The 27910-nt window shown below is 53.7% G+C and overlaps 1 protein-coding gene across 1 annotated transcript; it reads left to right on the top strand.

Moving 5' to 3' along the window:
- The first annotated feature begins 22304 nt into the window (after positions 1–22304).
- On the top strand, positions 22305–27180 carry LOC140402550 (uncharacterized). The gene is made up of 2 exons (XM_072490400.1): positions 22305–22673; positions 25174–27180. Exon 2 carries the CDS (start codon positions 25407–25409, stop codon positions 26448–26450), a length of 1044 nt encoding a protein of 347 aa, XP_072346501.1. The 5' UTR covers positions 22305–22673; positions 25174–25406; the 3' UTR covers positions 26451–27180.
- The last annotated feature ends 730 nt before the right edge of the window (positions 27181–27910 follow it).

Here is a 27910-nt window from a genome sequence, read left to right as displayed (position 1 = left end):
CCCATTGAGAGCCAGCACCTTCAGGAACTGTATCCCAGTGAGAGTCAGCACCTTCAAGAACTGTACCCCAGTCAGTGTCAGCACCCTCAGGAACTGTACCCTAGTGAGAGTCAGCACCTTCAGGAACTGTACCCCAGTGAGAGTCAGCACCTTCAGGAACTGAACCCCAGTGAGAGTCAGCACCTTCAGGAACTGTACCCTCGTGAGAGTCAGCACCTTCAGGAACTATACCCCAGTGAGAGTCAGCACCCTCAGGAGCTGTACCCCAGTGAGAGTAAGCACCTTCAGGAACTGTACCCCAGTGAGAGTCAGCACCTTCACGAACTGTACCCCAGTGAGAGTCAGCACCCTCAGGAGCAGTACCCCAGTGAGAGTCAGCACCTTCAGGAACTGTACCCCAGTGGGAGTCAGCACCTTCAGGAACTGTACCCCAGTGAGAGTCAGCACCTTCAGGAACTGTACCCCAGTGAGAGTCAGCACCTTCAGGAACTTTACCCCAGTGAGAGTCAGCACCTTCTGGAACTCTACCCCAGTGAGAGTCAGCACCTTCAGGAACTGTACCCCAGTGAGAGTCAGCACCTTCAGGAACTGTACCCCAGTGAGAGTCAGCACCTTCAGGAACTGTACCCCAGTGAGAGTCAGCACCTTCAGGAACTGTACCCCAGTGAGAGTCAGCACCCTCAGGAACTGTACCCCAGTGAGTGTCAGCACCCTCAGGAACTGTACCCTAGTGAGAGTCAGCACCCTCAGGAATTGTACCCCAGTGAGAGTCAGCACCTTCAGGAACTGTACCCCAGTGAGAGTCAGCACCCTCAGTAACTGAGCCTCAGATCTTTACGCGATGCTGACTCCGTGTCTGGATTCAGCAAATAAACGTTTGAAAATCACAAGTTGCAGTGACAAAGCTTGACTTGGGGGCCAAATCCAGTTTATGCAAAACAATGATGTCAATGAATATTTTGATGCAAATCGCCACGAACCTTCTTATTTCTGAATGTTTTGTTTCGTGCTTTGCAGTTTCTTGGACTTTTTAACATCGCAAAGGAAGCAAATGTGAAGTTTGAAAATACTTTTTCACCCAGCGAGTGGTTGGGGTGCGGAATGCACGGCCTGGAAGTGCGGTGGAGGCAGGTTCAATTGAGGCTTTCCAGAGGGCATTGGACGATTATTTGAGGAGAAACAATGTGTGGGGACAGGGCAGGAAAATGGCACTAATGCACAATGCTCGTTTGGAGAGTCAGTGTGGACAAGACCTTAACCATTCACTCCCTTCACCACCGGTGTAGAGCAGCAACAGTGACCACCATGGACAAGATGCCCTGCAGCAACTTGGCAAGCTTCGCTCAGCAGCACCTTCCAAACACAGGAACATGGCCCTTAGGAGCTGCCCTGAGAGGCGGCTCTGCCATTCGCTAGGATGGTGGCTGATCTGACTGAGGCCTCAACTCCACTTCCCTGTCTGTCTCCCCCATCATCCCTGACCCTCTTGTCTATCAAACTCTGCGTTAAATAAATTCAATGACCCAGCCTGCTCTGCATTCTGGGGAAGAGGATTCCACAGACCAGCGACCCTCTGAGAGAGAAGAAATGCTCCTCATCTCCGTTTTATCCTATCCCCGTAACCCCATTACCCCACCTGACCTGCAATAAGGGGCAAGTCAGCATGGTCAATCCCCCAAACCTGGACATCTTTGGACTGCGGGAGGAGGTTTGAGCAGCCGGAGGAAACCCACGCGGACAGAGGGAGAGCGTGCAAACTCCGCAGTCACCCAGCCCCGGGGCCTGGCGCTGTGAGGCAGCAGAGCGAACCACTGTGCCACCGTACCACCCTTTTCAGAAAATCGTTCCCTTGGAGATGATTCTTTGCTGAGAGTTCTTAAATCTCCATAAGTCCAAACGCACGACCTCGAGAACCGAGAGGGACAAGGCTGCAGAGAAACATCACCTCCTGCAAGTTTCCCTCCTGGGGAGACATCGGCTCCATTCTCGCTGGACGTCCCTCTCTAACCGCACTGTGGGTGTACCTACACCACATGGTCTCCAGCAATTCAAGAAGGCAGCTTTTACTCAGGACATGGGGCGTTCACACTGAGTAAAATAAAGAAGTTAGATTTATTTACAATGACGGGATAGACCCTTCCCGGTGGATCCCGACCGGCTCCCTTTCCTGCTCGGTGCCTCACTGGCCGACCTTTTACACAACGGTTAATGGAGTTTCCCCGCCCCTCAGCGGAGATGCTCGTACTCCGCGAGAATCACGGGACGCTAGCCATTCCCACCCCGGGAGTCCGTGCGGGATATTACACAGCTCACCATCCTTCTCAAGGGGCAATTAGGGCTGGGCAATGAATGCCGGCCCTGCCGGTGAAGCCCACATCCCGTGAAGGAAGAATAAAAAATATGTGAACTGGTCTGGCTGCTGGAATGAGGTGGGAGACAGATTGGGCAGCTTTCTCTGCTGAAGCTGTCCCAGGCTGAGGAGCAGCGTCAGTACCGGGAACGGCCGCAGGGGGCGCTGATGGACCCAGGCCAAAGGAGGAGGGTAATAGAGACCCGGGGGAGTGAGTTCCGTGTGGGACCCAAACCCCCTCTCCCGCCAAACAGGGTCTCACTCGGTACAGATCCGGACTGAATTCGCCGTCACCAGAGATTCTAATCAAGGTGGATGATCCGAGAGAGATTAACAATCTTGGACCTGGTCATTGAACCGGGGTGTGGAGACGTGGTGGAGGGTGGGGAGTGTTGGCATGGGTGCGAGGGTCGGGAAACGTGGTGGGGGTTGGGACAGACAGGGACAGCATGGGGGTGGGGGAGACGCGGTTTGGGAGGGGAGACGGGGTGAGGTTGGTAGGGTGGTCAGGAGATGTGGTGGGGGAGGGGGGGACGTGGGGAGGTTGGTAGGGTGGTCAGGAGATGTGGTGTGGGAGGGGGATGTGGTGTGGGAGGGGGATGGGGTGTGGGAGCGGGAGATGTGATGTGGGAGGGGGATGTGGTGGGGAGGGGGATGTGGTGTGGGAGGGGGAGATGTGGTGGGGAGAGGGATGTGGTGGGGGAGGGGGAGATGTGGTGTGGGAGGGGGATGTGGTTAGGAGGGGGAGATGTGGTGGGGAGGGGGATGTGTTGGGGGAGGGGGATGTGGTGGGGAGGGGGAGATGTGGTGGGGAGGGGGATGTGGTGGGGGAGGGGGAGATGTGGTGGGGAGGGGGATGTGGTGGGGGAGGGGGAGATGTGGTGTGGGAGGGGGAGATGTGGTGTGGGAGGGGGAGATGAGGTGGGGAAGGGGGAGACACTGTGGGACTGGGGGAGCTGCTGTGGGTGTGGAGGGTCTGTGGGGCTGTAATTGACTGTGCTCTCGCCCAGGGTATTGTAACAGTGTCTGAGTGGGTGTGTGTGTGATGTATTCTGGATTTAATTATGTATTAAATTGTGGACATGTTGCAATTGGTGGTAATTTTCTTATTTTTGAACATTTGATTTTTCTTCCTGACTGACAGTTTTATTAAATTCATCGAAATGGCCACATTGTTGATCATCTCCCCGGGGTCCTGACAACCGGAGCCGTGATTCCGGAATCAGGAATTAACAAACATTCCCACTCCCAGCATTGCAGGCTCCAATCAGAGCGAGGAGCAGAGAGGCTGCCTCACTGCCCTGAGAACCCGAAAAGGGTCCTGAAGACCAGGCCCTTCTCTCCCCCTCTTCATACCACAGCCAGGAATCCTGCACAAAGACCAGACAAGTCGCTAAAAGGCAGAGAGTGGGCGGGAAAGCTGCTGGAAACTCCCAGCCAGAGAATTCGAACGTTGACTCAGTGAGGCTGATAGTCCACCTGGTGGACACAAGTTAGAATTGCACAGACCGACATTGAAACATACATCGAAAACAGAAGCAGGGGAGGCCATTCGGCCCTGCCCTGCCATCCATTCTGATCATGGCTGATCATCAAGTTCAATACCCTGATCCCGCCTTCCCCCCATATCCCTCGATCCCTTTAGCTCCAAGAGCGATATCGAATTCCTTCCTAAACAGTGTTTTGGTCTCAACTACTTTCTGTAGTTGTGAATTCCACAGAATCACCGCTCTCTGGATGAAGAAATTTCTCCTCACCTCAGTCCTAAAAGGTTTACCCCTTATCCTCAAACTATGACCCCTTGTTCTGGACTCCCCAACATCGGAATCTTTCTGAATCGACCCTGTCTAATCCTGTTAGAATTATGTCAGTTCCTGTGAGATCCCCTCTCACTCTTCGAAACTCCAGTCAATCTAATCCTAACTGATTAAGTCTCCCCTCATATTGCAGTCCCGCCATCCCAGGAATCAGCCGGGTAAACCTTCGCTGTCCTCCCTCCATAGCAAGAACATCCTTCCTCAGATAAGGTCACCAAAACTGCCCACAATACTCCAGGTGCGACCTCACCAATGCCGATACAATTACAGTAAAACATCTCTATTCCTTTACTCAAACCCTCTCACTGTGTCGGCCAACATACCACTGGCCTTCTTTACTGTCTGATGGCAGCACGGTAGCACAGTGGTTAGCACTGTGGCTTCACAGCGCCAGGGTCCCAGGTTCGATTCCCCGCTGGGTCACTGTCTATGTGGAGTCTGCACGTTCTCCCCCCGTCTGCGTGGGTTTCCTCCGGTTACTCCGGTTTCCTCTCACAGTCCAAAAACATGCAGGTTAGGTGGATTGGCCACGCTAAATTGCCCTTAGTGTCAAAAAAAAAGGTCAGGAGGGGTTATTGGGTTATGGGGATAGGGTGGAAGTGAGGGCATTGTGGGTCGGTGCAGACTCGATGGGCTGAATGGCCTCCTTCGGCACTGTATGTTCTGTGTTTATGTACCTGCACGCTTACTTTCAGCGACTGATGCAGAGGACACCAAGGTCTCGCTGAGTATCTACACCTCCCTCAATTTACACCCATTCAAACAATAATCTGCCTTCCTATTCTTGCTCCCGAAGCGGATAGCCTCACATTTACCCACAGTATACTGCATCTGCCATGCATTTTCCCACTCACTCAGCCTGTCCAAGTCCCACTGAAGCATCTCTGCATCCTCCTCACAGCTCACCCTCCCACCCAACTTTGCATCATCTCCCTCGTCCAAATCATTAAAATGTAATGTGAACAATTGGGGTCCTACCACAGATGCTGCAGTACCCCACTAGTCACTGCCTGCCAATCGGAAAAGGCCCATTTATTCCAAATGTGTGCTTCCTGTTTGCTTACTAGCTTTCTCTCCATCTCAAGACACTACTCGTGATTCGATGCGATTTAACTTTACACAATAATCTGCTATATCAGACCTTGTCGAAGCCTTCTGAAAGTCTGACTAACCACATCCACTGGTTCTCCCTGGTCAACTCCACAAGTTACATCCTCAAAAAATTCCAGTAGATTTGTCAAGCATGATTTTCCTTTTGTAAATCCATGCTGACTTTGTCTGATTCTGCCACTGCTTCCCAAACTCTGTGCTATGAAATCTTTGATCATGGTCTCCATAATGGACAGCAACGTCTCTGGTACTGACGTTACGCTCACTGGTCTATAGTTCCCTGTTTCCTCTCCACCTCCCTTTGTGAGTTGCAGGGTTATATTATCTACCCTCCAATCTGAGAACCATTCCAGAGTGAATTTTGGGAAATGACCACCAATGGATCTACTGTTTCTAGGACCACTTCCTTCAGTAATCTGGGATGAAAATTATCAGGCCCTGGAGATTTGTCTGCCTTCAATCCCTTTAATTTCCCCAGAAGCATTTATTTCCTAATTACCTGGCGGGAGTTTTCTCTGTGAAAGCCCAAGTCAATGGGAGTGAAGGTAACTCCCCAGAGGAAGCTTTACAGCCTGAGAGTTCCAATTGAAGGCAGATAGGAAAAGGTCAGAATTAACCGAGGGTTTTCAACACTTTGTGGCCAGAGAGGATCATCGCTGACAAAGGCCACAACCTCAGCAGCGAAGTTACTCATCTCTCATCCCCAGCTTAATCCCCGTTATTGTGATCCTTCCCTACCCCCACCGATTGTCTGTCTTTCGCATGTCTGGGTTGAGGGTGAAACGGGGTTCGGGGAATAATTAGATTAGCGGCCTGTAGTTCTAGTATTACAATTAGCTGTTTATCTTTTCTCTTGTTACAAATAAACAGTTTTTATATGGGTTGCTTACAAATCTGGTGCCTGTCAGTCATTGGAGCAGCGAGGATCAAAGATCTCAGGAAAAATATACAAATTATTGGTGATTTCACTTATGCTGGGACTCGGGTGTCTGTGGGGCTAGAATTGACCGCGCGCTCACCCAGGGTGTGTGAGTGTGTATGTGTGTGTGAGGGGGTTAAATTGTGTATTAATCTGTGTACATGTTGCAATTGCTGCATATTTTATAATTTTTTGGATATTTTTATTTTATTTCATACTGACTGACAGTTTTATTTAGTTCAGCGAAATGGCCACATTATTGTTCATCTCCCCCGGGCCATGACAGCTGGAGCCAAGAGCGATTTCTGTGTCAGTGATTAACACACATTCCCACTGCCAGCATTGCAGCCTCCAATCAGTGAGAGCAGCAGAGAGGCTCCCTCACTCTGCTTTATTTCACCACAACCTCATCTTTAAATGAACTCACGGTCACACAGCAACAAAACCGAGAGATCAGTGACACTCAGTGACCGAATAATCGCTGAAACGACCCAACAGGCATCCCATCCTGTAGACCAGGAATATTCCATTGGAGATCCGCTTGGCCAGGTCACTCCCAGCCCGGAATATTCCATTGGAGATCCGCTTGGCGGGGTGACACTCAGCCAGGAATATTCCATTGGAGATCCGCTTGGCGGGGTGACTCCCAGCCAGGAATATTCCATTGGAGATCCGCTTGGCGGGGTGACTCCCAGCCAGGAATATTCCATTGGAGATCCGCTTGGCCAGGTCACTCCCAGCCCGGAATATTCCATTGGAGATCCGCTTGGCGGGGTGACACTCAGCCAGGAATATTCCATTGGAGATCCGCTTGGCGGGGTGACTCCCAGCCAGGAATATTCCATTTGAGATCCGCTTGGCCGGGACACTCCCAGCCAGGAATATTCCATTGGAGATCCGCTTGGCGGGGTGACTCCCAGCCAGGAATATTCCATTGGAGATCCGCTTGGCCGGGTCACTCCCAGCCAGGAATATTCCATTGGAGATCCGCTTGGCCGGGACACTCCCAGCCAGGAATATTCCATTGTAAATCCGCTTGGCCGGGTCACTCCCAGCCAGGAATATTCCATTGTAAATCCGCTTGGCCGGGTCACTCCCAGCCAGGAATATTCCACTGGCGATCCGCTTGGCGGGGAGACGCTCATGTGGCGTTTGATTAGTGCTCGTACATAATACCGACCGGATGGAATGGAGAGCGTCCGGGAGGACCTCCTGCCACCGTGAAACTGGGAGGTCCCTGGACCATAGGGCCAGTAGGACGGCCTTCCAGACCGTGCCGTTCTCCCTTTCTACTTGCCCGTTCCCCCGGGGGTTGTAGCTGGTCGTCCTGCTTGAGGCTATGCCCCTGCTGAGCAGGAACTGGCGCAGCTCGTCACTCATGAAAGAGGACCCCCTGTCGCTGTGGACGTATGCGGGGTAACCGAACAGTGTGAAGATGCTGTTCAGGGCTTTAATGACTGTGGCCGCGATCATGTCAGAACAGGAAATGGCAAAAGGGAAGCGGGAGTATTCGTCCACTACATTAAGAAAATATGCGTTGCGGTCGGTGGAGGGGAGGGGCCCTTTGAAATCGAGACTGAGGCGTTCAAAGGGGCGGGAAGCCTTGATCAGGTGCGCTCCATCTGGCCTAAAAAAATGCGGCTTGCATTCCGCGCAGATGTGGCAGTCCCTTGTGACTGTACGGACCTCCTCTAAAGAGTATGGGAGATTGCGGGACTTGATGAAGTGGTAAAACCGAGTGACCCCCGGGTGGCAGAGGTCCTCGTGGAGGGTTTGGAGGCGGTTAATTTGTGCATTGGCACATGTGCCGCGGGATAGGGCATCGGACGGCTCGTTCAGCTTTCCGGGACGATACAAAATCTCATAGTTGAAGGTGGAGAGCTCGATCCTCCACCTTAAGATTTTGTCGTTTTTGATTTTGCCCCGCTGTGCATTATCGAACATGAAGGCTACCGACCGTTGGTCGGTGAGGAGAGTGAATCTCCTGCCGGCCAGGTAATGCCTCCAATGTCGCACAGCTTCCACTATGGCTTGGGCTTCCTTTTCTACTGAAGAGTGGCGGATTTCTGAGGCGTGGAGGGTCCGGGAGAAAAAGGCCACGGGTCTGCCCGCTTGGTTAAGGTTGGCCGCTAGAGCTACGTCGGAGGCGTCGCTCTCGACCTGGAAGGGGAGGGACTTATCGATGGCGCGCATCGTGGCCTTTGCAATATCCGCTTTGATACGGCTGAAGGCCTGGCAAGCCTCTGTCGACAGAGGGAAGGTCGTGGTCTGTATTAGGGGGCGGGCCTTGTCTGCGTACTGGGGGACCCACTGGGCGTAGTACGAAAAGAACCCCAAGCAGCGTTTCAGGGCTTTTGGGCAGTGTGGGAGGGGAAATTCCATGAGTGCGCGCATGCATTCGGGGTCGGGGCCTATTATCCCATTGCGCACTACGTAGCCCAGAATGGCTAGCCGGTCGGTGCTAAAAACGCACTTGTCCTCGTTGTACGTGAGGTTCAAGGCTTTGGCGGTCTGGAGGAATTTTTGGAGGTTGGCGTCGTGGTCCTGCTGATCGTGGCCGCAGATGGTTACATTGTCGAGATACGGGAACGTGGCCCACAACCCATGTTGATCAACCATTCGGTCCATCTCCCGTTGGAAGACCGAGACCCCGTTTGTGACGCCAAAAGGGACCCGTAGGAAATGGTATAATCGCCTGTCTGCCTCGAAGGCTGTGTACTTGCGGTCACTTGGGCGGATGGGGAGCTGATGGTAGGCGGACTTGAGGTCCACGGTGGAGAAGACTTTATATTGGGCAATCCGATTGACCATGTCGGATATGCGGGGGAGAGGGTACGCGTCTAGTTGTGTGTACCTGTTGATGGTCTGGCTATAGTCAATGACCATCCTTTGTTTCTCCCCTGTCTTCACTACTACCACCTGCGCTCTCCAGGGACTATTGCTGGCCTGGATTATGCCCTCCTTTAGTAGCCGCTGGACTTCGGACCGAATGAAGGTCCGGTCCTGGGCGCTGTACCGTCTGCTCCTAGTGGCGACGGGTTTGCAATCCGGGGTGAGGTTCGCAAACAAGGACGGGGGTTGCACCTTGAGGGTGGCGAGGCCGCAGATAGTGAGTGGGGGTATGGGGCCGCCGAATTTGAACGTAAGGCTCTGTAGATTGCATTGGAAATCTAATCCCAGCAAGGTGGGGGCACAGAATTGGGGAAGGACGTTTAGTTTGTAGCTTTTGAACTCCCACCCCTGCACCGTTAGGGTAACTATGCAGAATCCCTGGATCTGTACGGAGTGGGATCCTGCAACTAGGCAAATCTTTTGTGCGCTGGGATAGGTGGTTAAGGAACAGCGTCTTACCGTGTCGGGGTGTATAAAGCTTTCCGTGCTCCCGGAGTCGACTAGGCATGGCGTCTCGTGGCCGTTTATTAGTACCGTTGTCGTCGTCGTCTGGAGTGTCCGGGGCCGAGCTTGATCGAGCGTAATCGAAGCGAGCTTTGGTTGTAGTAGTGGAGTGGGGTCCGTTGTTGCCGTCCAAGATGGCGTCGGGGATGAACAAAATGGCCGCCCCCATACATCGCACGTGGCTGGGGGGTCACAAGATGGCGGCGGGGTTAGACAAATTGGTCGCCCCCACGCGTCGTACAGTTCTGGGGCGGTCCAAGATGGCGGCGCCCCTCCTCCCCTCGTGGTGGCCGGGACCCAAAATGGCGGCGTCTGCGGGTCGCACATGGTGTGCTGGGGGGGCTGGGGAGCGCTAGGACCGCGAGTGCTAGGACCGCCGGGAGCTCCCTCACCGCGAGCGCTAGGACCGCGAGCGCTAGGACCGCGCGGAGCTCCCTCACCGGGGACAGCGGTGGTCGGGGCCCAGGTCGGCGGCGCCGGCGGGTCAGGCGTGGGGCGCGGGGTGGGGGTTAGGGTGGCGTTAGGGACGCGGAAAACTCCCTCCTCTCCATGGAGAGTGTTGGCCGGGACCCAAGGCGGTAGCGCCGGCGGCGGGTCATACATGGGCTGCGGGGAGGGGGGTTGGGGAGCGTAGGTGGCATGCAGGGCTCCCAGTTCTCCCGGGACCGCGGTGGTCGGGACCCAGAGCGGCTGCGCCTGCGGGTCGTACATGGCGTGCTGGGGGGGTTGGGGCGCGTAAACTGCTTGCAGGGCTCCCTGTGCTCCCGGGACGGCGGCGACCTCGCGGGACCGGCACACAACCGCATAATGGCCCTTTTTCCCGCAGCTTTTGCAGATGGCTGCGCGGGCCGGGCAGCGCTGTCGGGGGTGTTTCGCCTGGCCGCAGAAATAACAGCGGGCGCCCCCGGTGCGACTCGGCGTTTGGACTGCGCAAGCCTGTGGGGTGTCCGGGGGGGGGGGTAGGGGGTTTTCCGCGACGGGTACGTACGGGGCCCAATGGGTCACCGCGCGGTCGGGGCCGTAGGCGCGGGTATTACGCGTGGCCACATCTAGGGAGGCTACTAGGGCCCGGGCCTCTGAGAGTCCGAGCGACTCTTTTTCTAGAAGTCTTTGGCGGATTTGGGAGGATTGCATACCTGCCACAAAAGCATTGCGCATTAACATGTCCGTGTGTTCGTTTGCATTCACCGACGGGCAGCTGCAGGCTCGTCCCAAAATCAGCAGCGCGGCGTAGAACTCGTCCATCGATTCTCCGGGACCTTGCCGTCTCGTCGCGAGCTGGAAGCGAGCGTAGATTTGGTTAACTGGGCGGACATAGAGACTTTTCAGTGCTGCGAACGCCGTCTGGAAATCCTCCGAGTCTTCGATGAGGGAGAAGATCTCCGTGCTCACCCTCGAGTGCAGGACCTGCAGTTTTTGGTCTTCTGAGACCCGGCCGGTGGTCGTTCTGAGGTAGGCCTCGAAGCAAGTCTGCCAGTGCTTGAAGGCTGCTGCCGCGTTCACTGCGTGGGGGCTGATCCTCAGGCATTCCGGAATGATCCTGAGCTCCATAGTCCTTTTTAGGCACGCTTAATAAATTGTGGCGCACAAAGACTCCGTGAGACGAATAGAGTGAAGTCGATGAGGCTTTATTAAGCGTGTCTGTTCCCCCGCAGCTCGATAGTAAACTGGCCTGCGGGGGAAGACTCCGGCTTCTTAAACTCCGCCTTCAGGGCGGAGCTAGAGGTCAACGGCCAACCAGGACCCGGGATCTGTCAGCCAATGACATTAGGGCTTCCAGTCCCACATGACCCCCAATACATACTATCACAGACACTGAGTAAGTTGGCACGGGTGCAGGGCACAGATGAGTTTTAGGGTCTAGGGCACGTGCATGAACTCCTTTGGTTATTAAAGTCAATGTTACACTTACAGAAGCTGCCTTTGTGCTCTGTCCAAAGCGTGCGGGGGTGTCATGTACGTTGAGCGCAAGTGTATGTGTGAGGGGTGGTCTTACCTCAGCCCCAGGTGAGTCTGCCCCGTTCCCCCTGGGCCGCCATCAACATCCCCCCGGGCAGAGGACGGGACCGTGCGCTGCAGTGTCACAGCCGCATGCAGGGATGGTCCGGGTGGATGGTGGTACTGTGGCCATGGGTCAGACATAGTCCAACGATGTGGAGCCAGGAGCTCATCGCAGGGCGGGTTGTCATCATCCTCCATGTCCTGCAATAGACACGCGTCCACCCGCAACTGTGTGAGCCCGGCCCGTTGTGCCGCAGGTGGATCGGCAATGGGGGGGGGGGGGGGGGGGTGCATGCCGGTGGGGTGGGTGGAGTTGGGGAGGGGGGTGAGGGTGCTGGGTGGGTGGATGGGTGGGGGGTGTGGGTGGTCGGCTGTTGCCGTGGTGTGCGGTCTGTGGCCATACTACCCGATTCCCACGCCCATTTGGTCAGTGAAGCGGGCGGCTATCAGCCTGTCCCGTGCCCGTTGGGCCAGCCGGTAACGGTGGACAGCCACCCGCCTGTGTCTAGCCCGTCTGCCCTGACCATTGCCCCCATTCCCCTAATCTGGGGAGGACTGCGCCTCTTCCTGCTGCTCCTCCACTCCGCCCTCCTCTGCCTGCGGCACATCGCCCTTCTGCTGGGATATGTTGTTCAGGACGCAGCACACCACAATGATGCGGCCGACCCTATCTGACCGATACTGGAGGGCGCCCCCAGAGAGGTCCAGGCACCTGAAACGCATCTTCAGCACGCCAAAGCACCTCTCTATCACTCCCCTTGTCGCTACATGGGCATCATTGTAGCGGTTCTCCGCCTCATTGCGTGGCCTCCGTATAGGCGTCATCAGCCACGATCACAATGGGTAGCCCCTGTTGCCCAGCAACCAGCCCCTCAGCCGGGGATGGCGTCCCTCGTACATGCCTTGGATACTTGTGGGGGGTACGACTTACCAGGGGTAAGCCATAGGGTACGGGCCTCTGGCACGGAGTCTGTCCCTGTTGCTCAGAAGGGAAGGGGGGAGATGAGCAGAGCATTAGTAATTGGGGACTCTATAGTCAGGGGCACAGATAGGAGATTTTGTGGGAGCGTGAGAGACTCACGTTTGGTATGTTGCCTCCCAGGTGCAAGGGTACGTGATGTCTCGGATCGTGTTTTCCGGGTCCTTAAGGGGGAGGGGGAACAGCCCCAAGTCGTGGTCCACGCAGGCACTAACGACATAGGTAGGAAAGGGGACAAGGATATCAGGCAGGCTTTCAGGGAGCTAGGGTGGAAGCTCAGAACTAGAACAAACAGAGTTATTAACTCTGGGTTGTTGCCCGTGCCACGTTATAGTGAGATGAGGAATAGGGAGAGAGAGCATTTAAACACATGGCTACAGGGATGGTGCAGGTGGGAGGGATTCAGATTTCTGGATAACTGGGGCTCTTTCTGGGGAAGGTGGGACCTCTACAGACAGGATGGTCTACATCTGAACCTGAGGGGCACAAATATCCTGGGGGGGAGATTTGTTAGTGCTCTTTGGGGGGGTTTAAACTAATGCATCAGGGGCATGGGAACCTGGATTGTAGTTTTAGGGTACGAGAGATTGAGAGTAAGAGGTCAGGAGCACAGAATTGACTGTAAGCTCAGAGAAGGAGGCAAAAGAGGGGGAGGTGTGGCGCTGCTAGTCAAGAGCAGTATTACGGTGGCAGAGAGGATGCTAGATGGGGACTCATCTTCCGAGGTTGTATGGGCTGAGGTTAGAAACAGGAAAGGAGAGGTCACCCTGTATGGGAGTTTTCTATAGGCCTCCAAATAGTTCTAGTGATGTTGAGGAAAGGATGGCGAGGATGATCCTGGATAAGAGCGAAAGTAACAGGGTAGTTATTATGGGAGTCTTTAACTTTCCAAATATTGACTGGAAAAGATATAGTTCGAGTACATTAGATGGGTCGTTTTTTGTACAGTGTGTGCTGGAGGGTTTCCTGACACAATATGTTGACAGGCCAACAAGAGGCGAGGCCACGTTGGATTTGGTTTTGAGGAATGAACCAGGCCAGGTGTTGGATTTGGAGGTAGGAGAGCACTTTGGGGACAGTGACCACAATTCGGTGACGTTTACGTTAATGATGGAAAGGGATAAGTATACACCGCAGGGCAAGAGTTATAGCTGGGGGAAGGGCAATTATGATGCCATTAGACGTGACTTGGGGGGGATAAGGTGGAGAAGTAGGCTGCAAGTGTTGGGCACACTGGATAAGTGGAGCTTGTTCAAGGATCAGCTACTGCGTGTTCTTGATAAGTATGTACCGGTCAGGCAGGGAGGAAGGCGTAGAGCAAGGGAACCGTGGTTTACCAAAGAAGTGGAATCTCTTGTTAAGAGGAAGAAGGAGGCCTATGTGAAGATGAGGTGTGAAGTTTCAGTTGGGGCGATGGATAGTTTCAAGGTAGCGAGGAAGGATCTAAAGAGAGAGCTAAGACGAGCAAGGAGGGGACATGAGAAGTATTTGGCAGGTAGGATCAAGGAAAACCCAAAAGCTTTCGAGAGGTATGTCAGGAATAAGCGAATGACTAGGGAAAGAGTAGGACCAGTCAAGGACAGGGAGGGGAAGTTGTGTGTGGATCCTGAAGAGATAGGCGAGATACTAAATGAATATTTTTCGTCAGTATTCACTCAGGAAAAAGATAATGTTGTGGAGGAGAATGCTGAGACCCAGGCTAATAGAATAGATTGCATTGAGGTACGTAGGGAAGAGGTGTTGGCAATTCTGGACAGGCTGAAAATAGATAAGTCCCCGGGGCTTGATGGGATTTATCCTAGGATTCTCTGGGAGGCCAGGGAAGAGATTGCTGGACCTTTGGCTTTGATTTTTATGTCATCATTGGCTACAGGAATAGTGCCAGAGGACTGGAGGACAGCAAATGTGGTCCCTTTGTTCAAAAAGGGGAGCAGAGACAACCCCGGCAACTATAGACCGGTGAGTCTCATGTCTGTAGTGGGTAAAGTCTTGGAGGGGATTATAAGAGACAAGATTTATAATCATCTAGATAGGAATGATATGATCAGGGATAGTCAGCATGGCTTTGTGAAGGGTAGGTCATGCCTCACAAACCTTATCGAGTTCTTTGAGAAGGTGACTGAACAGGTAGACGAGGGTAGAGCAGTTGATGTGGTGTATATGGATTTCAGTAAAGCGTTTGATAAGGTTCCCCACGGTAGGCTATTGCAGAAAATACGGAGGCTGGGGATTGAGGGAGATTTAGAGATGTGGATCAGAAATTGGCTAGCTGGTGGTGGTGGTTGATGGGAAATGTTCAGAATGGAGTTCAGTTACAAGTGGCTTCCCACAAGGATCTGTTCTGGGGCCGTTGCTGTTTGTCATTTTTATCAATGACCTAGAGGAAGGCGCAGAAGGGTGGGTGAGTAAATTTGCAGACGATACTAAAGTCGGTGGTGTTGTCGACAGTGTGGAAGGATGTAGCAGGTTACAGAGGAATATAGATAAGCTGCAGAGCTGGGCTGAGAGGTGGCAAATGGAGTTTAATGTAGAGAAGTGTGAGGTGATTCACTATGGAAGGAATAACAGGAATGCGGAATATTTGGCTAATGGTAAAGTTCTTGGAAGTGTGGATGAGCAGAGGGATCTAGGTGTCCACGTACATAGATCCCTGAAAGTTGCCACCCAGGTTGATAGGGTTGTGAAGAAGGCCTATGGTGTGTTGGCCTTTATTGGTAGAGGGATTGAGTTCCGGAGTCAGGAGCACTCCCCGGCACAGACCCCCCCCCCCATCCTTCTCCCCGGCACGGACCCCCCCATATTCCTCCCCGGCACGGACCCCCCCATATTCCTCCCCGGCACGGACCCCCCCCCATCCCCCTCCCCGGCACAGACCCCCCATCCTCCTCCCCGGCACGGACAACCCCCCCATCCCACTCCCCGGCACGGACCCCCCCCATCCTCCTCCCCGGCACGGATCCCCCCATCCCCCTCCCCGGCACGGACCCCCCCCCCATCCCCCTCCCCGGCCCTCCCCGGCACGGACCCCCCCCCGCCATCCTCCTCCCCGGCGGAGGCGGGATTCACGGCGGCCAACGGCCATTCTCCGACCCGCTGGGGGGTCGGAGAACGGCTCCCCTCATTTTGCATTTCTCTGGCGCGAAGAAACGCCGATGAATTTATGTTTGGTCCTTTGCTCAGGATACTGAACTGCCTTCGTACATCGAAAAAACGCAATGTTTACTATTGCGGTTCTGTGACAGTTAATATTTGAGGTCTGTTCTTGAGAAAATGTCTGGGGCGTCATTCTCCGAGCCCCCAGCGGGTCGGAGAATGGCCGTTGGCCGCCGTGAATCCCGCCCCCGCCGGTTGCCGAAGTCTCCGAAGGGAGAAAAGTCGGCGGGGCGTTAATGTCGCCGCTGCCGCGGAGAATGGCACGGGTCTGCGCAAGGCAGCCGATTTTCGGCCTGCCGATATTCTCCCTTCCGGATGGGCCGAAGTCCCGTCGACGTGATGACCGTTCACGTCGACGTGAATTAAACCTCCTTTTCATCGGCGTGACCCTGTGCTCCAGGCTCACGCCGACCAGCGAGGAGGTGAGTGACGGCCTGGGGGCTTGGCCGCTGGGCAGGCAATGGCGTGGCCGCAGTCTGAATGTGTGGGGAGAGGTGTGTCTCGGGTTGTGTGTGTGTGTGTGCGGCGGGGCGGGGGGGGGGGGGTGTGGTTAGAGTGGGCTGGGCTCCGGGGGAGTGCCGGGAGGGGGGTCCGTGCCGGGGAGGAGGATGGGGGGACCGTGCCGGGGAGGAGGATGGGGGGTGGGGGGGGGGGGGTCCGTGCCGGGGAGGAGGATGGGGGGGGGTCCTTGCCGGGGAAGGGGATGGGGAGGTCCGTGCCGGGGAGGAGGACGGGGGGGGGTCCGTGCCGGGGAGGGGGATAGGGGGGTCCGTGCCGGGGAGGAGGATGGGGGTTGGGGGGGGGTCCGTGCCGGGGAGGAGGATGGGGGGGGGTCCGTGCCGGGGAGGGTGATGGGGGGGTCCGTGCCGGGGAGGGGGATGGGGGGTCCGTGCCAGGGAGGAGGATGGGGAGTCCGTGCCGGGTAGGTGGATGGGGGGTGGGGGCGGTGGTCCGTGCCAGGGAGGAGGATGGGGGGGTCCATGCCGGGGAGGAGGATGGGGGGTCCGTGCCGGGGAGGAGGATGGGGAGTGGGGGGGGGGGGTCCGTGCCGGGGAGGAGGATGGGGGGGGGGGTCCGTGCCGGGAGGGGGATGGGGGGTCTATGCCGGGGAGGAGGATGTGGGTGGGGGGGGATGGTCCGTGCCGGGGAGGAGGATGGGGGGTCCGTGCCGGGGAGGAGGATGGGGGGTCCGTGCCGGGGAGGAGGATAGGGGTGGGGGGGGGAGGGTCCGTGCCGGGGAGGAGGATGGGGGGTCCGTGCCGGGGAGGAGGATGGGGGGTCCGTGCCGGGGAGGAGGATGGGGGGTGGGGGGGGGGGGGGTCCGTGCCGGGGAGGAGGATGGGGGGGGGGGTCCGTGCCGGGGAGGAGGATGGGGGGTCCGTGCCGGGGAGGTGGATGGGGGTTGGGGGCGGTGGTCCGTGCCGGGGAGGAGGATGGGGGGTGGGGTGGCATCCATGCCTGGGAGGAGGACGGGGGGGTCCGTGCCGGGGAGGAGGATGGGGGATCCGTGCCGGGGAGGGGGATGCGAGGGCAAGTGAGTTGGTCCACCTGGCCAGGTGCCTGCCTCCAACAGTTGGACCCATGCGGTCCATGCCACCTGGCTGGGGGGAGGAAGGGATATGGGCAATGATGACATGTCGTCATTCCCCCCTTCCCCCACCAGGCCGTCATGTTTTCCGATCATCCAGCGATGTTGGCCGCCGTGGCGGCAGCCGCTAATGTCCATGGTGCCCTGGATGAGGAGGAGGAGGAGGAGGAGGAGCGTGCCAGAGAGGCGGCGCAGGCTGCCGCAGAGGGGCAGGCGGCAGCCGCCCAGACTGGAGGGACACCTGACCGATAGGACGAGGAGGGGGAGGAGGACGTCGCGGCCCCACGGCAACGGAGGCACCCGAGGGCGCCCCGTGTGTACCGGCCCCGGCAGTCATACCAGGGCCTCACGGACCGGGAATGCAGGAGGAGACTTCGGATGAGGCCGGAAACCGTGGCACACATCTGCCACCTGCTGGCACACCTGTCACCGCGTGGCACTGGCGGGGGACACCCTCTCCCCGTGTCCGTCAAGGTTACAGTGGCCCTGAACCTTTATGCAACGGGGTCATTCCAGGCACCGAGTGGGGACCTTTCCGGCATATCGCAGACATCGGTGCATCCGGGCAGCGACAGATGCCCTATATGCCATGGTGCACCACTACATCCGCTTCCCTGTGGACCGGGACAGCCAAGATGCCCGGGCCGTGGGCGTCTCTGCCGTGGCCGGGTTCCCCATGGTCCAGGGCGCGATTGATGGGATGCACGTCGCCGTGCGGCCACCTGCAGATAACAGGGCCGTGTTCACCAATAGGAAGGGGACCTATTCGATGAACACGCAGGTGCTCTGCGACAACCGCATGATGATCCTGCAAGTCTGCGCCAGTTACCCAGGCAGTGTACACGACTCATACGTGTTGTCGCGGTCATCCATCCTCAGCATGTACGAGGGACGCCATCCCCGGCTGAGGAGCTGGTTGCTGGGCGACAGGGGCTACCCATTGCTATCGTGGCTGATGACGCCTATACGGAGGCCACGCAATGAGGCGGAGAACCGCTACAATGATGCCCATGTAGCGACAAGGGGAGTGATAGAGAGGTGCTTTGGCGTGCTGAAGATGCGTTTCAGGTGCCTGGACCTCTCTGGGGGCGCCCTCCAGAATCGGTCAGATAGGGTCGGCCGCATCATTGTGGTGTGCTGCGTCCTGCACAACATAGCCCAGCAGAGGGGCGATGTGCCGCAGGCAGAGGAGGGCGGAGTGGAGGAGCAGCAGGAAGAGGCGCAGTCCTCCCCAGATGAGGGGGATGATGGCAATAGTCAGGGCAGACGGGCGAGACACAGGCGGGTGGCTGTCCACCGTTACCGGCTGGCCCAGCGGGCATGGGACAGACTGATAGCGGCCCGCTTCACTGACTAGATGGGCGTGGGAATCGGGTAGTATGGCCACAGACCGCACACCATGGCAACAGCCGACCACCCACACCCCCCACCCATCCACCCACCCAGCACTCTCACCCCCCTCCCCAACCCCACCCACCCCACCCGCATGCACACCATCCCCCCCATTGCCGATCCACCTGCGGCACAACGGGCCGGGCTCACACAGTTGCGGGTGGACGCGTGTCTATTGCAGACCATGGAGGATGATGACAACCCGCCCTGCGATGAGCTCCTGGCTCCACATCGTTGGACTATGTCTGACCCATGGCCACAGTACCACCATCCACCCGGACCATCCCTGCATGCGGCTGTGACACTGCAGCGCATGGTCCCGTCCTCTGCCCGGGGGGATGATAATGGCGGCCCAGGGGGAACGGGGCAGACTCACCTGGGGCTGAGGTAAGACCACCCCTCACACACACACTTGCGCTCAACGTACATGACACCCCCGCACACTTTGGACAGAGCACAAAGGCAGCTTCTGTAGGTGTAACGTTGACTTTAATAACCAAAGGAGTTCATGCACGTGCTCTAGCCCCTAAAACTCATCTGTGCCCTACACCCGTGCCAACTTACTCAGTGTCTAATTGTTTGGCCTTACGGGCCCTTTGACTACGTCTACGTGGTTCCCCAGACGGTGCAGCAGAACTGGAGGTGGACTCCTGTGATTCCTGCCCTCTGACACGGGATCCCTTTGGCGGCCGTTTCCTGGGGCGTCCTGGCCTAGATGGGCCAGGCTGCGGCCCGGGCGACTGGGATGGCGAGCTGCCAGCCTTTCCTGCCCGTTGCCCACCCGATGCACCTGGGACGGAAGGGGGGGAGTCCGAGGTGTCGCGGTGTTCCCGGACCTCCCCTACAGGGGGACCCGGGACGGACCACACCACCTCCTCCTCCCTCGGGGTGCCCGATGGCCCCCAGGCCTCTACATGGGTGGGGGATGCGAATGGACTGGCCATCCGACGCCCCCCCGACATCTGGCGCTGCCAGTCCTGGAGGCTCGTGCTGGTGTCAACAGGGGACTGCAGGTTTGCAGCCATGGAGCCCAGGGGGTTGGCAAACCCTGTCTGTGACAGTGCGACGCCGGCTCGCACGTGGCCGCTGGCGCCGATGCCCTCAGCGATGGCCTGCTGAGACTGGGCTATGGCCTGCTGAGACTGGGCCATGGTGTTGAGCACCTCTGCCATCTGGCGCTGGCACTGGGTCATGGCCTCCTGTGAGAGGGCAGCCGTGTCCTGGGCCACAGACGCCGCCTGCATGGAATGCCGCAGGCCTCGCAAACCGTTCCCCATGTCTGACACCGTCGCACCCATTGCCTCCACCGCGGACGCCACCCGTGCGGTGTCGGCCTGGGTGGCACGCATGACCGGCACCACTCCCAGCTCCTGGACGCGGGTGGACTCCTCCACCTGCGACTGCAGCCGCCGCAAGCCGGCCGTCACCCTCTTCGCTCGTCTCCGGGTCGGTGGTTGCATCGGATCTATGTGTGGGTGTGGTAACTCCAGGAACCCGGGATCCATCCGGGCGGCAGATGTTCGCTTGGGCTGGGCTGCCCTCTGACCGCCCGGCCCCTCTGCTGCTCCTACCTCCACCTGCTGTACCGGGACGGCTGTGTTGTGCGCACCAGTGAGTGTACCAGACGCCTCATCACTAAAGTGCCCAACCGAGGTGAGTGCTTCTGCGATGGTGGAGGGTGTTGGTGACAGCAGTGGCGTTGTGTCGTGCTCTTCGTCCCACTCTGAGTCCATGGCACTTTGGGGTGGGGTTCGTCTCCAACCATCCACTCTGAGTCACTGTCCGGTATTTCGTCTTCCTGGGTAGTGCTGTCCCGGGTAGGGGTGTCCTGGGTAGTGGTGTCCTGGGTAGTGGTGTCCTGGGTAGTGGTGTCCTGGCTCGGATGTGACGGGGGCCTGTGGCTGCCCCCCTCGTCGCTGGGTGGTCGCTCCCGCACGTGACGGGGGTGTCGTCTCCCTGTTGCTCCAGGTCTCTCGTCTCCCGTGGCCTCCGAGGGGCATCCTGCGGGCGTCGCATGCCGGAGGGTCCGGGTCTCTCCGTCTGCCGTGGCCTCCGAGGGGCATCCTGCGGGCGGTCTGCATCTGCGGGGATGGGTGCCTGGACGTTTGGTCCTGCGATACACAATGAAGCATGCATGGTTAGACACGCAGGCAGTGATCAGGTGATATGGGGAGGGGGGATATTGGGACGGGCTGTCGGTGGCTCACTTGCTGGTGGGCCCCCGACCTCTGCATCAGCAACCTCCCGGTCGTCAGGTCCGCCAGCCAGTTCCAGGGCCCTTTCCTCGTGTTCGGTCAGTGGCCTCTCATCAGCGGGCCCTCCTCCAGTCCTCACATGCTCCCTATTGTTGTGTGCGCGCTTCTCCTGTAGTGGGGGGGGGGTGAGTGGGGGTGGTGGAAGGGTAAAAGGCAACAGTGTTAGGCAGGTATATGAATGCACGCCATCGGTTGTGCGTGTATTGCAGAGGTTAAGGTTAGGGCTGGATTCACTTGGGGATATGGGGGATATGGGGGAGAGGGGGATATGGGGGAGGGGGGATATGGGGGAGGGGGGATATGGGGGAGGGGGGTTATGGGGATGGGTGGATATGGGGGAGGGGGGATATGGGGGAGGGGGGATATGGGCGAGGGGGGGATATGGGGGAGGGGGGCTATGGGGGAGGCTCACCCTGCCTGCTCTGACGAGGTCGTTCACCTTCTTGTGGCACTGGGTGCCTGTCCGTGGTGTCAGGGCCACAGCGGCGACGGCCTCTGCCACCTCCCTCCACAGACGCCGGCTGTGGCGTGGGGCAACTCTGCGGCCGTGCCCGGGATACAGGGCGTCCCTCCTCTGCTCCACAGCGTCCAGGAGCGCCTCAATGTCACGGGACTGGAACCTCGGGGCTGAGCGGCGGCCAGCCATCCAGTCAGCTGTTCCGGTCGGGTGTTCCGGTCGGGTGGGGGGGGGGGAGCAGCGCGGCCTTATGAGCCGTCACGCCGTGCGGCGCGTATGACGCTGCACGGCGTGAACCACGTGCGCAAGTGCGGATCCCGTCACGTCGCTGCTAGCCCATTTCGGGCCGGAGACTTTTGACCCATTTTTCCGGCATGACGCAAGTCGGATTTGCGCCGTTTTTTGCGCAGATCGGCGGACTTTGCGCCGGTAACGGAGAATTTCGCCCCATGTTTCTTGTTTAAACAAGAGGAGGGTGGTGACAAAATGATGTCTGGTCGAGAACTCTTCCTCCACCCCTTTTCAAACCAGCAGAGAATTGTCCCGTGCTTGTTAATGCCTGGATTTGGTATGTCTCTCTTGTGGGGACCATGAATTTGGATTCAGTTGAATTGGTTTCTGGAGCAGGCGAGGAGCTGGGTTTGGGGTTCGCCCCTGTCCACACTCGGAGCTCTGGCTTTGTAATTCTGATAAAGTAATAAAAAAACAGCCGAAGATGTATTTTTAATTGGAACTTACAAATCTTAATTTTTGAATTGTCAGATATATTTTAGTTAACCCACTCTGCCCCAAGCAGAATGGATCTTTGGTGTTTTACTTTACAAGTAACTGCAAGTGGACAATATTTACAGTAGCTTCAGGAATTTGAGTTGGTTGAGTTATTGTAAACTGGCTAATTAAACAGGCACAAGCCCGTCGGGGCCGGGTTCAAGCGCAACAGAATCAGGCGCGTAACCACGAGGAAACTAAATATGAAAAGGTTGCAAAACATGAGAACTACTAACCCCTGAATGACAGACGTGTTCGGCCCATACAGGAAAAGCTTTATACGGACAACACCGAACACCTGGGGACGACCAGGACACTTTTCCTTTAAATCTTTAGGTTAAACATTCAAAAAAGGCTGGAACGCCAGCAGCAGCTGTGGGGACACCTGGTGGCTCTTGGGATCTCAGAACAACAACAAGCACATTCGAGCGCAGGAACATCACTGATTTCACAACGGACACCGGATCAACGTGGCGATAGGAACTATGGTGCTTTATATAATTTTATTGACGAGATGTGCATCCCAGCAGCTAGAGGCTGAAACAATGATAGAACTTATCTTAATGCGTGGCTGCAGCTACATTCGGGGAAAGATGGGTTTACAAATTGTTTTTGTATTTCTCGTGGGTTCCGGTATTGTTTATAATATGAAATGAATATGTATCGTGTTTTAAGTAAGGTTGTTATGAAGCCAATGACACGGGTGCCACTAGATTTTGAGGGCATGACAACCCACACAGGGTTAAAAGAGGCATAATCAATGATGTAGTGACTTGACTCAACACAAAACTTCTGTGGTAAAGTCACCAGACATACAAAGGTTAAATGCGAAGGTGGAACAACTTACAGGAATAAGGAAGAGAATATTAGAGAGAGCAGAGAAAGGTCGAGCTAGCTTGGGGAAGAGGGCCTGGGTATACAATTGAATAGGACAACAGTGTTAGGGACACACACTGAGACAATCAACAATAATTAACAAACCCATCGACCGAGAAAGGGAGACAGCCGGAAGGCTCTGACAGGGTAGCTAGGCCACAACCTTGATCTGATCTAAATGGGGGAGATGCCTGATTGAATAGACAGCCTGCAACTGGCTAAGCTAGCCGAATGGCAAGGGACGCTGGACAACCGTACTCTGAGGTACCAGAGTATACTCAGCGATCCCCAACTGTAGAATGGACGAAATGACAGGGGTAGAGATGGTCCTGATGATCACTATCATCACACCAGACTCAGGGCCATACCCTCACAACGAACTGGAGGACATTGGAATCATACAGGCTAACCCCTCCCTCAGGTACTATCTCATCGAGACGTCTGCTATACGCAGGGATAATACATGGGATCTCCCTCACGTTGCCCCACCCGGTGGGACAGGGAGAGTTGGACGAATGTGGGTGAATCAGAACTCATGGTTGCGTCTCAGAGATTACACCTGCCTCCGTGCATTTTAAGTTTACGGAGGAAAATGAAATACTGCGTCTCTGCCACGGTAACCTCCTATTGCTATAACTTTTGCACCCCTTCGGCCCACCACCATCGGCCTAGCAAGGATCACTTGGGTTAGGATTATAACTAGCCAGAGATGGTCCCACATCTTGCAGAAACTCTGAGGGAACGAAGACTCAAGATCGGTCAATCAGTTAAGCTTTACCACCGGTTAATGAAAAATTCATGCTTTGAAAAACAAAAAGCAGACAGACACACACAGAGGAACTACTTCAGAGTGAAAGTTAGTGGCAGAGAGTGTGGCACCGTTAGATGAGCTGACTTGAAAACTGCGATGAATAACAACATTTAATGACAGACAGCAGAGTTAGTCAGGGAGGCAGGAATGATTGATATCAAGACATTAAATGTGACATATATGGGGTTGTTTGAGGGGTGATCTTTGAATCACATGCACGCAGAGGCGGATCTACTATGAAACTAATGAAGTTTAAGCTTCAGGGCCCCTAATCCCGGAGGGGCCCCCAAAGCGACTTTTGTCCACATTGCTTAAAACTTTTGGGTCTACTGTATGAGACGGGGTTTTTAAAAAATAATATTAATAATATAGTGTAATTCAATACAAAATAATAGTAAAAGTAAAAATTAAAAGGTTATTAAAGTATCATGTAGGCTAGCCGTAAACGAAAAAACGTTCAAATTAAGGGTGTTTCATTCTAAATATATTTAATATAAAATAATTATAAATAATTTAAAACACTATTAACAGTTATGACAGAAATACAAACAGTCGATGACGTGTCGTAACAACAAAGGGGATCCGTTGAAAAGGCAATCACGATGCTAACGTGAATTTTCAACGTGATTGCACTCGTGATCGCGATCTAGACAAGAATCTTTTTCAATAAAGTGTTCATAAGGATACAATATTTTAATTACCCCGACTCAAAAATAAATGCTGTATTTAGAAAAGTAAGGCAAGTAATAAAGGTGAAATAGTGTTCGATTAGCCTAAGCCTATTGTTTTTATGAAGAGGTGAACGGAAGGTAGGCTCCGACCGCATAGCCTAGGCTAATACTATATTACAAGTATTTATGACAAAGTAATAAAAGGGTGAATTTGTGTTAAATTACAGGTGTTTATTGTGAAAAGTGTTCACATAATGGTAAAATTGGGTTCCATTACCTTAGCCTATGAGTTTTGGTGGCCTACTCTTGCCTAACTTAGTCTAGCCTAGTGTAGGCTAGCTTGAACATAGCCTAGTTTAGTCTATTTAGCTTATTTATTATAAATCTTTAAAAATGGTGCTTTACTTTCTGAGAAGGGTTTTTTTTAAAAAACCTTTCTCTGAAAGTAGACCTAAAAAAATGTCCTTTCAAAGCACGCGACAATAGTCGCATGACTCAAATTTTTTGTTGTATATATTTCAACAATGCCAATGTTTGCGAGTCAGTAGCACAGTTGTTGTAAAGGTGGAGTGTTGTGGGAAGGTGGCTGTTCTGCTGTGGCTAATGTAATTTTTCCCCCCTTTTTAACAGAGGTCAAGACCCTAGAGGAATAACAATGAGTTCATGAAAGTACTTAAGTGGATACCAAAAACGCAAACTCAATGAAATGCGATCTGATGAAATTTCTAAGTGTCAAAAACTAACAAACTATTTTGCAATGTCAAGTTTGTCAACACCTACAGTTGAAATAAGCCAAGCAAATACCATTGAAGCCAGTGATCGTGCACAAACCGTGGGAGCTCTTTCTAGCAATATCCAAACCCATGCATGAAGAATTGATAGAAATCATGGGAAAACATGTGCAAGGTGAAATTGTGAATCAAATCAACAACCTCGACACCAAATACTACTCTATTATTGTTGACTCTACGCCTGACCTGACACATGTTGACCAGTTGGTAATTGTGGTTCGATACTGCTATAATGGAAAACCCTGTGAGAGATTTTTAACATTTTTACCGATAGAAAACCATTCATCCACGACCTTGTTCAACAAAATACAACAAGTCCTGGGTGAACAGAAGCTTTCACTTGAAAGTATCCGTGGTCAGTCCTACGATAATGCACCTAACATGAAGCGCTCAGAGAAAGGGCTGCAAGCACTCCTTAAAAACATTAACAGGTACGCAGACTATGTACCATGTGCAGCCCATTCACTTAACCTTGTTGGAGAAAAGGCAGTGTCTACTCTACCTGAAGTTGTTGACTATTTTGGCATTTTGCAGGAGCTGTATGTTTTCTTTTCTGGATCTCCACGAAGATGGGGGATTTTAAACACACAGGGCAATCTACATTTTTCTCTAAAGAGCTTAAGTGTAACTAGATGGCCTGCACACTATGAAGCAGTCCGGGCAATTAAAAATGGATATCTGGGTATTTTACAAACTCTCAAACATATTTTTGAAGACTCAGAAGAGAAGCCTGAATGTAAACGAGATGCAAAGAATTTATACCACAAGTTGGTAAAGCTGGAATATGCTATTTTTACATTCGTTTGGGAAGAAGTGCTGGATATTTCAACTAAACAAGTAAGAAACGCCAAACCCCTGGTTTTGATGTATTTGAAGGTTATCTTCTGCTATCATCTTTGCTTTCATTTGTTAAAGAGCTCAGAGAAAATTCAGCCGATAGGATTACACACTGAATCAGATGCAAAAGGTTTGTGTGACGATATCACCTCAAGTTATTCTGATGCTTCCAAACTCATAGTTACAAGAACATTTTCAGATGGAACAAGTGGTATTATTTCTTTGAGAGGAGCTGACAAATTTAGGATAGAAGTTCTATATCAACTCTATGAATGCTGATAATCCAGTTACGCAAGAGGATTGACCCATATGAGCAGATTGCAAAAAGGTTCAAGTTCCCCTCAGAATTGGTGAACAATTCTGAAATTGCTGAGGACAGTATTAAACTTATAATATCGTATTACAAAGATGATATTGACCACAAATTAGTCAACGTGTGTTATCAGTTCAAAAAATATTTGCACCTTAGGAAATCCCAGTGCACAGAAGAAAACACGCCATCTAAAATGCAATGCGCAGAAGTTCTTCAGCTTATTGGTGAGCAACATCTAATTGAAGTGTTCCCCAATATTACTACTGCGCTAAGCTGTGCTTGACAATGCCTATCACGAGCTGTGAAGCAGAAAGGAATTTTTCAAAGCTATCCTTTATAATGAACAAATTTCGGTCTACCATGACTGAAGAGCGCTTAAATTCTTTATGCATATTGTCTCTCGAAAATGACATTGCAAGGAAGCTCTCATATGACAAAACTGTACGTGAATATGTTGCTAGAAAAACCAAAAAAAAGAGTATTTTGTAAAATGTGCTTCATGTAGTATATTCTCATAGGTGTCAAAAATAAAAGATTATATTGACTGTGGTCTTTTCTATGTTTTATTTCTACATTCTATGATGCATCATGCATGTATATAACATTTCCCTAATTTTCACCCCCCCATAACTCGAAAACTATAAGGCATAGGAAATCTTTATTCACACCAGTGGCTTTGACATGTGAGATAATCCAGTACAGCCATTTTAATCAAAATCTGAGATGTAGTGGTTACATTTTTAAACATTTTGTGATTGTCGTGGAACAATCCCATTGAAGAAGATAACAGTGGTTACCCAGACCTCGTTGCTGGTTGCGAAGGGGACCCCATAACAGTTTAGGCTTCAGGGCCCCAAAAATGTAGGTCCGCCACTGCATGCACGGTGTACGTATGGAACATCTGGGACGTTACATGCCCCAAAGGCCGTATTAAAGCACCCTGCAGCCCTCATATCGAATCATTGTGGTCATCTGGGATTCAGTAAACTTCTTCCAGGGCCAAAAGAAGGGACTGTTGGGGGACATTTTCTGAAACTGGACTATGATATAGATTCTCGGTGGCCCTGTAACAACATTTTTGCTCCTATATTACTTTTGAATAGTTCTGCTGGGACAAAAGGTACTCATTGGCTTAGATCCCTGTTTAGAAGAGGCAATTTGTAGAAAGAGATAGTGTATACACAATGATTAAGGACACAAAATGGCTGTTAATTATTATAGCAATACTAAATACACAAAATGGCTGAACTTAAGCTACCTCATGAGAAACAGGTGTGTGTCTGTACAGGGTATATTTAAAGAGCCACTGATAACAGCTTCACAGAACAAGGAGTGCAGTGTATCCTTGATAAGGCTCAATTTCCACAGCTGCAGACAGGACATATCCTTGTGTTAGTTTTGAATGACTTCTGTTTGAAGTTAGGGG

The sequence above is a fragment of the Scyliorhinus torazame genome, chromosome 25 (genome assembly GCF_047496885.1).
Source record: "Scyliorhinus torazame isolate Kashiwa2021f chromosome 25, sScyTor2.1, whole genome shotgun sequence".
NCBI lineage: Eukaryota > Metazoa > Chordata > Chondrichthyes > Carcharhiniformes > Scyliorhinidae > Scyliorhinus > Scyliorhinus torazame.
This window is presented reverse-complemented; position numbering and strand designations above follow the sequence as displayed.

Bases quoted from the DNA above. Each gene is read 5' to 3' on its own strand.
- LOC140402550 (XM_072490400.1), top strand. From the start codon at position 25,407: ATGCATGAAGAATTGATAGAAATCATGGGAAAACATGTGCAAGGTGAA.